Source organism: Simochromis diagramma, unplaced genomic scaffold, assembly GCF_900408965.1.
Source record: "Simochromis diagramma unplaced genomic scaffold, fSimDia1.1 OVJJ01000596.1, whole genome shotgun sequence".
NCBI lineage: Eukaryota > Metazoa > Chordata > Actinopteri > Cichliformes > Cichlidae > Simochromis > Simochromis diagramma.
This window is the reverse complement of record NW_024387245.1, coordinates 22,039,320-22,054,845: the sequence shown is the minus strand read 5'-3', so window position 1 is coordinate 22,054,845 and position 15,526 is coordinate 22,039,320. Positions and strand designations below refer to the sequence as shown.

The window sequence follows — 15,526 nt, the reverse complement described above, 5'->3', positions numbered from 1 at the left end:
TCCCAGCAGAAGGGAACCTTGGGAGAAGTAAGACGGGTCAGAGGCAGGGCAAGTTTACTGTAGTCGCGAATAAAGCGACGATAGAAGTTCGCGAACCCCAGAAAGCTTTGTAGCTGTTTATGGTTAGAGGGGGTCGGCCAGTCAACAACGGCTTGAACCTTCGCGGGATCAGTTTTGAGGTTACCTTGGTCGATGATGTGGCCCAGGAAGGAAACAGTTGAGATATGAAACTCACACTTCTCCCCTTTAACAAAGAGACGATTCTCAAGGAGACGCTGAAGGACTTGCCTGACATGGCGTTGGAGTTCTGTGACAGAGTGGGAGAAGGTGAGGATGTCATCCAAGTAGACGAAAACGAAGTGGTCAATGAAATCCCGGAGAACGTCGTTCAGCCTGACACACAGCTGGTGCATTGGTGAGACCAAAAGGCATTACAAGATATTCGAAATGGCCCAGGTGAGTATTGAAAGCCGTTTTCCACTCATCCCCCTCCCTTATTCTCACCAGATGGTAGGCGTTGCGCAGGTCCAGCTTTGAGAAGATAGTGGCCCCCTGGAGAAGCTCGAACGCGGAACTCAGCAGCGGGAGGGGATACTTGTTTTTAACTGTGATGGCGTTGAGGCCACAATAGTTGATACAGGGCAACTCTTGTCCTTCTTACTGACAAAAAAGAAACCGGCTGCAGCAGATGTGGACGAGGGACGAATGAGACCCGCGGCAAGGGATTCGTTGATGTATCCCTCCATGCTCTCACGCTCAGGTTGGGACAGGCTCTACAACCTACTGGTCGGGAGTGGTGCGCCTGGGAGGAGGTCAATCCCACAGTCGTACGGCCGGTGGGGGGGAAGGGAGCGTGCCTTATCCTTACAAAACACCAGTGCCAGGTCGTGATAAACAGACGGCACGGAGGACAGATCTGACGGTTCGGAGATCGCTGAATTGATTGGTGGGTTCATGGCGGGGGTGGCGGCTTTTAAACAGGACATAGGACGTAGCCAGGGGTAGCCTAAGACTAGCAGTGTAACTATGACTTCAGAGAAACAGAGCGTGCTGATCAGCGTGCAGCTGATCCGCCTGGCCGTGACAAATAGTTTTTCCTTATACTTAGTCTAGTTTTACTCTTTGAGCTTTGTGTTTCCTTGGATTTTGCATTCCTGACAATAGAGGCTACTTTCATTAAAGAGACATTAAGAATAACCAAACTAAATGTAGACGTCAGAATGAAGACACGTTTTTCTGTTATTGTCTTAGTGTTTTTAAGAAACAGGACAGCTGCTGAAGCCTCTTCTGGCAGGTTGCCTGGGCGGATCACCTCCTCTCTGAACTACAACTGGGCTTCTGATAAGAGATCTTTTAATATTACTCCCGACTTCAATATCAGAGGATTGCAAGGTTGCCAGGCAGGGATATTGAGTGAAAGCTAAGAGTTTCTCCCTTTCGGCTTGGCCCGGCATCAAAACTTATTAGATAGATAAATGAGAGCTGGACTTGTGCCGGAGCGGGCCTCTTTCTGTGCCTGTGTGTCATTTATTCGTCCCCCGAATAAAGGCTCCATCAGATAGCGGGTAGCCTTTCATGGCGGCCTCCATCTCTCTGCATCTGTTGACCCACCGCAGCACAGTCGGGATAATTTGGGCTGCTTTGGCGGCTCTGAAACAGCACTTTCCCTTTGAAACAGCTTTTGTTAATTTTGTTCTTTCTTACCAGATAAACCTCAGATTTAGAGGTCAGGAAGCATATATGTGGTTCTTCTACTCTATTGGGCATTTTGTTATCTTATTTATCAAAGCAAAGAAGCCTTAAAAACCCTTTTTATAAAGCATTTCTTTGTTATATGAGGCTGTACAGTAAAATAGGAGGCTTGCTTTTTTTATCGTACATGGTTGGATGATGTGAGTGGTATTTATAGCATTGTAAGAATTAAATATTGCTTCTACACAGTCGAGCGTCTGTCATCTGCTTTGTCTATCAGAATTAAGCTCAGGTCCTTGAAAAAAGCATTTCCTTGACTAGTTTCCTGTAACCATGGTAATAGGAAGTCCTCTCCAATCACGTTTCTGTACTGTATGTCAGGGAAGTGAACAGCTTCCTGCTGTTTTCACTGGCTTCCTCTCCACTGGTGTGAACTCAGGATTCCGCATTAGGTCCTGGAAAGCTGCGCAGCTCTTAACCACAGCTCTTGTTGTGAGCAGTTTTTTTCTGTTTTCTGTATTTTCTAATGAATTTGCCCTCAACGCAGTCACATTTGAATGACGTAAGTTTAAACTTTCTTGTAAAAATTTAGACCAAACAGGAGTTTAGGGAGTGGCAGTTTCAAGATTTCATTTTTATTTCTTATGTTTTCAATACTTTTCAGGTGATTACTCGAGTGAACAAAACCAGTGAGATCAATTAATTTCTCTAATAATGTGATTTTGAAGCTTTATCTAAATTTATTTTCATATCACTGCTAAGTGGGACACGAGAGCTGCATGTATAAAATCAGCTGTCAGCTCTGACTTTAAAAATCTTTTAAAGATTTGCTAACTTTGCCCTAAAGTAAGGTTTTAAAAGTTATACTTAAAGCACCATCTTTGCTATTGTGTGATTCTGCATTCGGGATTCTTCATTGACATGTCTCGTCTCTTCTACACTCTCTGGCTATTTTGTTAGCTACGTCTTGCTAGTTCTAGCTGGGCTCCCTTTGGTCTTCACTACTACATTAGTTCACAGAGATTCAACAAGATGCTGGAAACATTCCCCAGAGATTTTTGTCCATATTGACATTATAGCATTAAACAGTTACTGCGGATTTGTCGGCTGCACATCCATGATGCAAATTTCCTGTTTTTCCACATTCCAAAGGTGCTCTCACCAGAATCAGATCTGTTGACTTTGGAGGTAACAGTGAATTGCTTGCCACATTCAATAAACGAGTTAAGATTATTTGAGACATGATGTATTATAATGGCAGAACTGTGGTCATAAAGGGGTGGACATGGTCAGCAACAATACTCAGGTAGGCTGTTGTGTATAAACAGCACTCACTTGGTTGTAACGAGTGGTTATTTCAGTTACTGTTGCCATCGTATCAGCTCCAAGCAGTCTGGCTATTCTCCTCTGACCTCTTCTAGCATCAACAAGATATTTTCACACAGAGAAAATGCTGCTCACTGGATATTTTCTCTCTGTAAAGCCCAGAAATGATTGTGTGGGAAAATTCCAGTAGCTCAGCAGTTTCCGAAATACTCAGCCCAGCCTGTTTGGCACCAACAATCATGCCATGTTCAGTGTCACTTAAATCACCTTTCTTCCCCATTCTGATGCCCAGTTTGAACTTCAGTCGATCATCTTAACCATGTGTTTTTGACTAACTGTATTAGGTTGCTGCTGTGTGATTGGCTGATTGCTGCTGTTAAAGTGGTCAATGGGCATAATGTTTCCGATATAACATATTAAATATACTATATTAAACATGGTCTGTGTTAGTTTTAGACTGTTTTTTTAAACTCTTGAATTTTTAGGAATCAATAGAGATGGGATAAGTAAGACAAGCACAGAGATATGTTGGCAACTGCCTGGTAACCACTGGTTGTTTAGATACCCACCACTATAAAGTCTGTGTTTGGGTTACTGTGGTAATAGTCTGTTGGGTTCACAGTAAGTGAGTGGATGTCTTTTGTCCAACCTCTTATTTAGACATCTTCCTCTCACAAACCTAATGGATTCTTTCCAGTGATAAGGCAGTGTTATACATGTGGAAAAAAAACTGTAGAGGGAATATTCTGCCATTGTCTGCAGTGAGAGTGAAAACATCTTAGAATAACAGTGAACTACATAAAAGATAACAAAAGCATATCAGACAGAACAGGCATACAGAGAACGTTTATTTTATATTTCAGAGAGACTAAAAACCACTTCCTGGGGAGTCACGAACACACTTGCGAGAAAGAAATGGAGAACTGATTTACATCAAGCTGCACTCCATTACTCCTCCTCACTGGATCAAACTGGCAGCGATGCAGCTTGGTCATCCAGTCACCATCAGCACTTCTCTCCAAATCCCTCCCCAACCTCAGAGTCTGATATCCAGGAGCCGACACCCATTCCTGCTGGACTCCATCCAGCCCGTGTTGGTCAGGGCTATCATCAATCCAAAACGGGGGATGGAGGAACCTCTCCAGCCGCAGACTCCACAAAGCCCCAGTGACTGCAGCTCATCGGGACCTGGTGGGAAATCCTGCTGGAGTTTAGACCTGAGGGTGGCTATTCTTCTGCTTACTCTGGCAGGAGCAGTAATCCTCCTGCTGCTGTACAGACTGTTACAGCTGAGACACAGGTGTGTACATGTGTAATAACATGTAGCCAAAAGGTAAATTGATGTCAGGCTTGTTTGGTAAGTCATCTGTGTGCGTCTTGACCCAAGTCAGTTTGGCCACAGAAATGGGATCCGAGTTTTACCGCTATATTTACTTGGTGTTATGTTTTCTTCAGGCTGAGGATGGCCAGAGCGAGGCATGCTTTGGAGTACACCAGCTTCTACCACAGTGGCACCTACACACTCAAACACCCCACACCTTGTCAGGAGCTGCCAGAGAAGAACAGGGCAGTACCTGAAGACACTGCACCACTCCAAACCATAACCTCAGTGACACCTGCTGTCATCACCCCAGTGCCACCTCCATCGCTGCCCTCACCGGCACCCCCTCCACTGCCACTCCCCCCACCTCCTGTCCTACCACGTCCACCTCTTCACCCTCCAGTTTCTCTCCCTCCGACACCCCCTGTCCCGTCACTCCCTCTTCCCGTGCCTGTCATCCACACCACCCCGCCCAGCCCTCACCTGTCATGGGGTGCCTGCTCAGATGCAGATGTTTATTCTCGGATTGGGACTTTCAGGCCATCCAGGCTTTCCAACCTCTCCAACCAGTCGACGGTCATCCTGTTTGAACACTCATCTGTTTGAACTCTCACAGAATGTGTGTGATCTCCTCAAGGAGTCTGTGACTGTGACAGGGATTACAAGATGTTTCCTGTACTCTATGTTTGTGTGTGTAATATACAGCAAAATATAAGAGGTTAACGTTTCAAAAGTTTAAAACATGAAGTTTGCACTTTGTCAGCCACTGAAGGGCTTTATTGACAAAAAAAAGAAAGAAAAAAGCAGATGCAATAAAATTGCAATTTAATTAAAAACACTTCTATTATAACCATGTTTTTTTTTTTAACTGGATTGTGACGTCAGGAGGACAGATGAAACCCTCCACTTGTCCAAGAAGCAGGACTAAAAAACTACCAATAGCAGATGAACAGTATGTAAAACAGGGCTTATGAATACATTGACTTTTTGGTGGAGGATTTCAAGAGCGAGGTACAACAGTGAACATCTACAGTCATCTGTAAAACATGGCAGAAGGTTGCATTTCAGTCAGTGGTGTCAGGGAACGTGTTAAAGTTGATGTGAATGCAAAAAAAGCACAGCCAGATCCACCAATCAGAACCATTTCTCAGCATCTGATTGACAACAGCTTCATTTCTCAGCATGACAGGGATCCCATGAAAAGAAAAAATTAAGAATTTGAAAATTCATGGATTATAATGATTGTATTTTAGAGTTTAAAATAGTTTGATCAAAGACCTTTCAATCCTGGTGGATTAACCATTACAGAAACATAAAAAATAAATAAATAAATTACCTATGCTGTTAATTTAGGGCAGATATGGCATAACCCTTGCATTTTGTGGTGTCCTCATAAGTTTGTTAAGCACTGTATAACGAGTCCATCACCAGGTAGTTAGTAACACATTTTTGTGTTTTCGTTGTTGTGTGACCACATTCAGGTGTGAATAAGAAATTCTGCATTACATACTTCATCGTGCAGATTGAGAAAATACACACCTTGTTATTTGTCTTAAAATATTGTAATATAAAAAATAAAAATAATAACGACATTTTTAAATATTAAAAAAATAACCATGATCCCTAGTCACTTTAGCTATCTAGTGATCACCTAATGATTAACTCACTATTACTTTCTGGCTCTTTCTGTGGCTCCTTAATGAGCATCATAACTTGCAAAATGATCATTTTGTTTTCTTTAAAACTCGACGACAGTGTTCAGGAAAATTTTCACTACCATCATAAATCAAGAGACCTGTAGGTTCATTTTCTCATATTCTCCTGTACATTCTGATGTTTAATGGCCTCCTGAGTTAGAAATATGGGATTAATGTCAATGCCATCCTTCCAGCCCTCTCACCTGGATGCTGTTAGTCTCCTAAAATGAGACTGTTATCTCTTAGTGGCCAATACTGCTGAATCCTTCCATGAAAAATGGGGATTCAAGTAAACAGTGCATGTATCATCCAATTTTAAGAGGAACTTTAACTAATGATAGAAGTCATGTATATGTATAACCATGTATAATTTCTGCTGCATGAAGTAGTTTTGAAGTTTGAAGGATTCTTAAAGTGGATATGCAACATTTCAAAATGAAAAACTTTGATTAATATTCAACACATCCAGAAAACAAACACATTCATATTCATCCTTGCCTGACATTTCCTCATTTTATTTAATTGCCTCTGCTGTATATTGTTACAAATGTCTTTCCTCCTCAGCTTACAACCACTTACGAGACATTGCAGAAGCGCATGCACATATTGAATTAACTGGCTTTTAGAATGGAGACCGTGACCCCACGAGCAGACTTGGATGCAGAAATGACTAAAGATACAAGGTACACAAGGTCGCGGTTTTCACCCCAGCAGGCAGAGAGCAACAAACAACCATCAACTAAAACAGCTCCCCTTTACAAACTAATGTTGAATTATAAATGAGAGGTTGGTTGGAAAAAACATATTGAAATATTGAAGAAAAATTCACCTTGTTAATGTGGCCACTAAGATCACCATAGAAACAAGATGTTAGATGTCAGACGTTACCCTTGTGCCAATGGGGCTTTTTAATATGTGCTAAGTTCATCCACTGGGGAAGAGCACTAATGAAATAGTTAAGAGTTGAGCGATTGCATTGTTAAACATACGGTTTAATAATCATGTTTGAATTTTTTACTGTTAAAGGCTTATATTACTAAATGAAGCAAAAGCTTATGATACAGAAAGAGACAGAGAGAGGGGGGCATGAATGCAAAGAATGGTGTGAAACAGGGAGGGACGCTGCCATGAAAACCCAGCTCAGGAAATACCTCCCAACTGAGGAAACAATGAGCTCTGCTACTGCAACAATTCAGTAAAAATGGTTAAGATAAACAGGTTAGGAGCGCTACGTTTCCAATCGGGCAGTAGTTTATTTATTACAAACCACTTGAGTTTTGCGGAGGGCACCCTGAAGTAATTAAGTGCATGTTGTTATTCATGCAAAGTAAGAAAATATGTCAAAAGTTGTCAGTATTCCAGTTAAAAACTAGACTGAAAATGAGTGAAAAGAACATAATTGTTCTTTTCAAACTGGTCAGTCTACCTGTAACTTAGCTGCACAAATCTAGTGATACCTCAAATCTCAGCGCAGGGAAATTTGATTAATGAGGCAAACTGACCTCTACAGGCAATATTTGATGCTGGTGTGTTTTGTTGCTTACAGTGAATTTCCTGTTTGGCCAGATAAAGCTTTCTGCTTAGCCAGCATTAGCTTAAGTAATAAAGTGGACAACTTGGCATTCATTGTAGCAGCTAGCTGGCTAACATTATCTCTAGAGAAATGCTGTCTCTAGCCACAACAATCTTCATTGTCTTTAGTTAGTGATCAATGGACTCCATAAGCTATCATAAACTAGTGCTGCTCAATGATGAAAATGCAAACAGAGGTGATTTTCTTAAAAAAAAACGAAAAAAAAACTAGGGAACAAATAAAAAACAAGCAAGCAAACAAAAATAGCTAAGAGGCTTTTAGAGGAAACTGTATGTCAGTGTGATACAAGCCAATTTAAATGCTCCCATTTTCATATTAACATTCACATCAGAGTTATTAGTAGTGAAATACTGAAGTACTCCTATTCATTAAGTTAATCACTGAATAGCATATTGCTTGTGCTAAGAATCACTGGATTAAAAGCATATTAGGAGGAATAGATCAATTTTAATTACATGTACACCGATCAGCTCAGCAGCCACAACTGATCCCTAGAAGGTCAGCTGAATTGATTATCGCTACACTGGATTTAAGGGAACCTTATGAGATTAGGTAAGATCACAATCTTATTTCCTGCAAGAATTTCTTTCCCAAAAGGTAACATGGGTAGCACAAGTGCATGTTCTTCTGCAAGGTGGCATATTTTGTAGAAATATGTGACTATATAGCTAATGAATGTTGTCTCTTGGTGTTTTGTTTTTTTTGACAAGAAATGTTTAGATAGAAAGAAAGATAGTTAATGAATATAATTCATACAGACTGTCATGGGCCTTTGACCCAACATTTTGAGTTTTGGAATGTTTTGAGTTTTCTGTGAGCTCATGAGCTCTATATCTATATCTCTATATCTAGTTCTTTCAACATAACATAACATATTGTCTATGTATCCTGTTCATGGGGTCTGTAGGTTTGCACTCCTTTTAAATAAAAAAAGAGAAAAATATTCAATATACTTCAGGTATTTATGATAATTATTATCTATAACAGTGAATAAAAGTGTTCTAAATCTTGCTTGGCTGTGTCTGACTGGTAGGAACAGTGTTTGCAGTGCTAAATAAAATGAAATACAGTTTCTGTCCCTACTTAACTCATGTAACTGTGTATCAGATCGAGGATCATTACTTACTGTGTCATAGTCACCATTTGCTGGAACGAGTGTGTCGACGATCACACAGTCCAGTGACCAGGTATCGATGACTTCACACATCATGCACTACAATTTTAATGCCTTGAGTTTAACAGATTGGATATCCCTATCTTGTTTTTGTAAACCAGATGGCACAAGAGAGGGTGTTTATAACTTACACTTTCATTCCAAAAGACTACAGATGGGTTTTTAGGTCAGTACAGCTAGTTTTGATTTCTGCGCCACACAGTTTATTGAAAGTTATAAAAAATATCAAACATTAAAGACCTCATCCTTTCCTAAAAGCTGCATGCTGTATTTTTGTTATCGCCTAAAAACAAACGTGGTGTTAAACAATGAGGAAATGCTGAAAGGTAAATCTCAGTTACCGCTGGAATCACACAGCCAAATTCCAGAGAAGATTGCTGTCAGCTGTCGGCAATAAAAACAGACTTCCACCTTCACAAAGTTTATATGTGTCCCAAAACATCCATACAGGCAGATTTAAGAGGCAGATGGAAAATGTCATGGATTGATCCATCCTTAATAACACAGGATGAGGATGCGTGGAAATTGCTTTCCCAAGCGACATAGACAATATTGTGCTTTGAACATCGAGAGAAATTTTCCATTCCTCTGAAGGAAAACAAAAAGGCTATGCTATGACTCTGACGTTTTCGTCTTCCTTTCATTGTTTACAAATGAACCAGAATGCATGGACAAAACTACAGTGGGAGAAATGACGACTGCTTTTTTAAAATTAGTGACTAAATGCAAAAATCTTTGTGGAATCTATTTTTCCTTTGAGTTCAGTTCATTTTTAATTTTTCCAACAGCATGCTCTTTTCTTTATAATTATCAATATTCACCATTTCAATTGCTGTAGCAAAGAACTTCAGAAATCCTTAATAACTTAGTTATTTCCTATCTTATAATCACCTCATTTGGTTGATGATTAAGCTTTTCTTTAAATGAGATTTTACTTGCCTGGGTCCACACTATAGACTGTATATTAAAGATGGATGACTCCACTGTAAAGTTTGCCCTAATTTTCGGGTTTTAGTCACCAGTTTTTTGAAACTCGATCAGATCAGCCAATGCCAGCAAACTTTATCAGCAAACTGCATTTAAAGCTTTCAATACAATGTCAAAAATAGCTGCTAACTAAGAAAATAATAATGTAAAAACAGTAGCAATAGTAGGACAGCAAATCAGGAAAAAGTTGACTTAAAAGGATGAGAACAGGAGCTCAAACTGTAGGCCATGTCCCTCCTTTGGGAGTTGGCTGTTGGACTGCCAGTGCTGCTTATTGTCACTGATTTGGTTCATAAATAAAGAGAGGAGGACTCTGTGTCTTCAGGATCTTGTAACTGCTTTTTGCAAACGATGCAGTCCTATTGGCTTTATCAAGTGGGGACCTCCTGCTTTAATTTGGAAACTTTGCAACCGAGTGCAAGGCAACTAGTATAAGGAGGAAGAGCTCCAAGTCTGAGGCTGTGGTTCTCAGTCAGAAAAAAGGTGGCGTATCCGCTCCAGTTTGGGAATGAGTTGCTGCCCCAATTGTATGAGCTAAAGTAGCTTGAGGACTTGATAACAGATGAGGGAAGGATGGAGCAGTAGAGTAACAACAGACTGGAGCAGGATGCTGAACTGATGTGTCATGGTGAGGAGAGAGCTTGGCGTGAAAGAAAAAAGAGAAATAATAATAATGGATTGGATTTATATAGCGCTTTTCAAGGCACCCAAAGCGCTTTACAATACCACTATTCATTCACTCTCACATTCATACACTGGTGGAGGCAATCCACAGTTGCAGCCACAGCTGCCCTGGGGCAGAATGACAGAAGCGAGGCTGCCATATCGCGCCATCGGCCCCTCTGGCCAACACCAGTAGGCAAGTAGGGTAAAGTGTCTTGCCCAGGGACACAACGACCAGGACAGAGAGCCCAGGGATCAAACCGGCAACCTTCCGGTTACAGATGCGATTCCCAACCCCCTGAGCCACGGTTGCCCGTATTTTTTATCAGTTGATCTACATCCCCACCCTCATCTATGGCAAGGAGCTGTGGGTAGTGATCAGATGAATGAGATTGCCGATACAGCAGTGGAATTAGCTTCCTCCGTAGGTGTATGGGCTCTCCCATGGCGATAAGGTGATTAACTCAGTCATTCAAGAGGAGCTCAGAGTAGATCAGCTACCACTTCACATCAAAAATAACTAGTTTTGGGTGGCTCTAACTAGGATGCTTCCTGGATGAGACGTTTCAGGCATATTCAGATGAGCCCCACACTGAAAAAAAGAACGTGTTGGATTTATTTAATTCAATAGTTGCACACAGATGTTTTGCTTTGACAGCAACTTGAACAGCTAAGATAAATTAACACTTAATTTTAAAACATTAGGTAATTTCTGTTTAATACACCCAAGATGCTGACAGAAATCCAAGAGATGGCCAGTCTCCTTTTTTCAGTGCACCTCAAAATTCCTCAAAGTCCCCCCAGAAGAGCTGAAGCAGGTGGCTGGGGAGAGTTAGGTTAGAGTTAGGAATGACGGATAGATGGATGGATATTCCGATTGCCAAGGATTTGGATTAGGGTTATGGTTAGGGCTCGAGATGTCACACAACTTAGATCTCAGAGGGTTAAAAAATGTGGAAACATGTAAATAGCACAGTCTGGACCCATTACAGGGAACTCAAGATCAAGAGGTTGAGAAAAAAAGGTCATCACATACAACTCTGCACATTCTTACTCCTTTTCCTTTATAAACATGATAGTTACTCTTAACATCTTGTGCTCAATCTGCTGGAGATGCGATTGAACACCTGCTGAAGGTATCAAACAGAAGACAACAAAGAAAGATCTTCTGTTTGATGTCAAACTTAAAATGACGCCTGTGAAACCAAACAAAGTCACAGCGCTGACACCTGCTGCAGGTTCAGGAGGGTCAGACTGAGGCCGAACAGGCTCTAAGATTTATGAAAGGATTGAAGAGAGAGAGGAGCGAGCAGTGTCTGATTCAACAAAATGCAGAATAATACAGTGGTTTGGGCCTAAAAATAGTTACAGACCATAATTTCTCTTAAATCACTACTTGTTACACATTTTGTTTTCTATGCTGAATACTGGAAAATTTCATCTTCAACAGCCTGCTAAGATTTGATAAATCAGGTTAAGATATTAGATATGATACTGAGGATTTATCGTTTGCTTCAGTTCAGTTCAAATGCAGGATCTGAGCACTTAAATTCATTAAAACTTTGCTCCGGCCTCCAGTTGGCAAAGTTAATTTAATAAAGATGTACTCATAATGAGTCTTGACTTCATTACTTTTAGAGGAGCCCTGAGCTGCACACCGAACCATCACGACTTCACAGCAGAGGCTTCATTTGTTTACTTGCGCCTCCAGAAGAGACACTCGTGCATGACCAGGAATGTGTGTTTCACATGAACCCATCAACAGAAGCTTGATCACCAATGAAAGAACAGCTACACGTTCAGAACTCTGTAACTACACAGTGTGCTGCGATAAAAGAAGCAGGAGACTATTATTTCTTACAATAACACTCCAAAAAAAAACACTAAGGATTCTTCACACTCAAATAAACATGATATAGTAAATTTAGGCAAAATGCAAAAAAATTGTAAGGTTAATTTATTTAAATAATTAAGGAAAATGTGCAATAAATGTGTATTAACTGAATGCATACCAAAGTAAATTTAATTTGACCATATTTAATTAAATGTAAGATTTTACATTGTACACACACACACACACTATTATTATTATTATTATTATTATATACAAATATACAAAGCTTAAAGATAGAAAACATGAAATTACTGCATCATCCACTTCCTCCATATGATGTATGAAGGTGTATGTGCTTCCCCCACAGAGACAGGATGATGAAGCAGTTGAGAACTTCACCTTGATGAGAGGAAAGCATCTTTAATTCAGTTTAAAGAGATCCCTTGGATGAGGAGTGAAGACATGTTAAATATGTGAAGACATGTTAAATATGCCTTGCCTACCCAAGATGACAGCTTTATTTATTATTAGACCTTGGTTAGCTAATGTTTCAGACCTCAGCCTGATTGAAATGCTGGGGCGGGGCCTGAAGAGAGCGATGTATATACGAATCCCCGCAAACTTCGATGAAATAAAGAAGACTGAAACTCTACACAAGTAGAGGGAAGACTTATAAACTCATACAGAACAATTGCTTCACATTTTACTGTGTGTAAATGCCTTTGACCTGCCAGGGTGGTAGATTACAATTGGTTGGGTAAAATCTTGTGCATTTGCATGTTTGTTGTGCATTTGTCCCTTTTTGAATAAGATCAATATTAAATTTATGATTAAAGGAAGCAACATAGACTGAATTAATTTGGATGTTTTCCAAAGAAAATGTCATCCCATCAAAAAGTGCAAAAGCTGCTACACAACACATCTCATTAAATATAGTTTATGTACTTGCTCTTTATGAGTGAAACTCATAACAGAAAATAGAAGATTTGCAACAATGCTTTAAAAGTGTCAGTTCCTAGAAACAACCCTGAAAAAGATGAAGATTTATTTCCTATATATTTCTTAAATAATATCTTGTATATATCTTATATATCTTATATATATCTTTAATAATCTACTGTGAGCCCTGTTCTGAGTTTAATGCCTCGTTTTCTGAGCTGAACTCGTTAACAACAGTTTCAAGAAAGGAAAATTTAATAGACGACGAGGCTTTATTTCGCCTTTGCTTCCCGTGAGGTTGCGGAAACCCATAACGTAATTCCTTTGACAGCAGAACGCCACAGGCAGCCCAGCAGGGGAAACACGACGGAACAGTTCAAGAGTGTATGGATGAAATTTAATCCACACTCTTCACCTCCTCCAGTATGCAGGCTGATTTACAGCCAAGTGCACTTGGCTGCAGTCTCCGGAGGAAGTGCAGTAAACCAAGCTGGAGAACACACTAGCATCCAAACAGTGTTTCAGTGGCTTTGCTTCTGTCCTGCACATTTTTAAGCGACCACTCAGGGAAAAGTTTAATGCTTTGCTCAGCAGGTTTTGTGAAACTGTTGCTGCTGGTGTTTTGAGAAATTACCTCTAAGAGATGATGACAAATGTGACTAATATGTTCATTCAGAGGGGGAAACCTTGAGCAATCAGCCATGGGGGGGGGGACACACTTATTTTTGTTGTTTAAAAGTTATTAGGACACACAAATTGGATGCCTCACTGTGAAGAGAAAAGATCATTAAGCATTATGAAAGACTAAAAATACTTCTTTATTTTTGATTTCCCCATTGCTGTATATTTATGAATTAAGTAGGTACTTTATAGAACTTTGGATTTGTTTCTAAGGGAACTGCCTAAAGGAGTGATTCCTACTTCCCGTTATGCATCTCAATAGCATTTTTCTCTTCATTACTACCTACTAAAATCCCACATCAATCAAACTCTGTGAGTCTGTCCTAGTTTTAAAACATTTCTGCAACACTTCCAGGCTATATCTTTAGATTTATGTAGTTTTATGTTAAAATATTTCAAAGTAAGACTGTTAAAATCACAAGTTTTAAAACTTTTCCAACTTCACTATACCAGCAAACATCATATCTGGTCACCTGTCAATCTGCTGGGCACACCTAGGAGTCTTTAAACGCCACCCTTTTGACCTGCTAGGCCTTTTACCACCGTACTCAATATATAATGTAAAAGGCTATTCTGTCACCTGAATGTGCGTCTGTGTTACATTACACCATGTATTCCTATCTTTAAAGAAATGTTAATACTAAGATGGTGGATGCATTAGTGACATAAGTTGATGTTATCCTAAATTAGTGAATCCTGTCAGTAGCATGATTGTAATGTAATATGAACAGTATTTAAAAAAAACCACACAAAAATATGTAACTCCTTTTTGGTTTTTTGGTTGTTGTTTTTTTCCTTTTTGTGCAATTTCTCCCATTTCTCTGTATTTTACTGGTATGCAAAGTCCTCTGTTTTAGCTAAAGTGTAATCTATCAGAATCCATGGGGATTCTGGAGGCTCTGTTGTGGCAAGCTAAAATAAATAGTAATAATCATTAATTTAAGAAATATATATGATGACAAATATATTTTGGGTATTCATATAAAAAAATAGAAAAGCCAATCTTTGTGTCAGTTTAGATATTCTTCATTGGACACAGATGTAATTATAATATGATCTCCCCAGATATTTAAACTGTGGCACAGAGAAAAAGCCACAAAAGCACATTAATTTTTTAGCTCAATGTGTGAGAGAGCATCATTTCTTGTAATTAGTTTTTCAGGCCAGAAAAGAAATTTGACATGTAAACTTGTGAAGAGTTATAAAATATTCTGCATCATCCAAACTCATCATGAGAATTGTCTTGAAAACGTCCTTTGAAGAACTGAGCCAGAAAAAATGTAAATCTCAACAGTACTGTGCAAATGTTTTAGGCAGGTGAGGAAAAATGCTGTAAACAAAGAATTCTTTGAAAAATGAAAGTTTTAATCATTTATTTTCATCAATCAACAAAATGCAGCGAATGAACAAAAGAGAAATCGAAATCAAATCAATATTTGGTGTGGCCACCCTTTGCCTTCAAAACAGCATCAGTTCTTCTAGGTACACTTGCACACAGTTTTTGAAGGAACTCAGCCGGTAGGTTGTTCCGAACATCTTGGGGAACTAACCACAGATCTTCTGTGGATGTAGGCATCCTCACATCCTTCTGTCTCCTCGTGTAATCCCAGACACACTC

General features: G+C 39.7%; 1 protein-coding gene across 2 annotated transcripts; it reads left to right on the top strand.

Annotated features, from left to right (window-relative positions):
* Window positions 1–2,116: 2,116 nt before the first annotated feature.
* On the top strand, window positions 2,117–8,717 carry LOC120714527 (inverted formin-2). Of its 2 annotated transcripts, none has more exons than XM_040000789.1 (3): window positions 2,117–2,254; window positions 3,882–4,318; window positions 4,474–8,717. In XM_040000789.1, the coding sequence occupies exons 2-3, from the start codon at window positions 3,999–4,001 to the stop codon at window positions 4,943–4,945; spliced, it is 792 nt and encodes a 263-aa protein (XP_039856723.1). In that variant the 5' UTR covers window positions 2,117–2,254; window positions 3,882–3,998; the 3' UTR covers window positions 4,946–8,717. The 2 variants fall into 2 exon arrangements, with proteins under 2 accessions (XP_039856723.1, XP_039856724.1); XM_040000790.1 differs by lacking the exon at window positions 2,117–2,254 and adding an exon at window positions 2,274–2,880.
* The last annotated feature ends 6,809 nt before the right edge of the window (window positions 8,718–15,526 follow it).

Bases quoted from the DNA above. Each gene is read 5' to 3' on its own strand.
- LOC120714527 (XM_040000789.1), top strand. From the start codon at position 3,999: ATGCAGCTTGGTCATCCAGTCACCATCAGCACTTCTCTCCAAATCCCT. The intron at 4,319-4,473 runs GTGTGTACATGT...TGTTTTCTTCAG, and splicing joins CTGTTACAGCTGAGACACAG to GCTGAGGATGGCCAGAGCGA.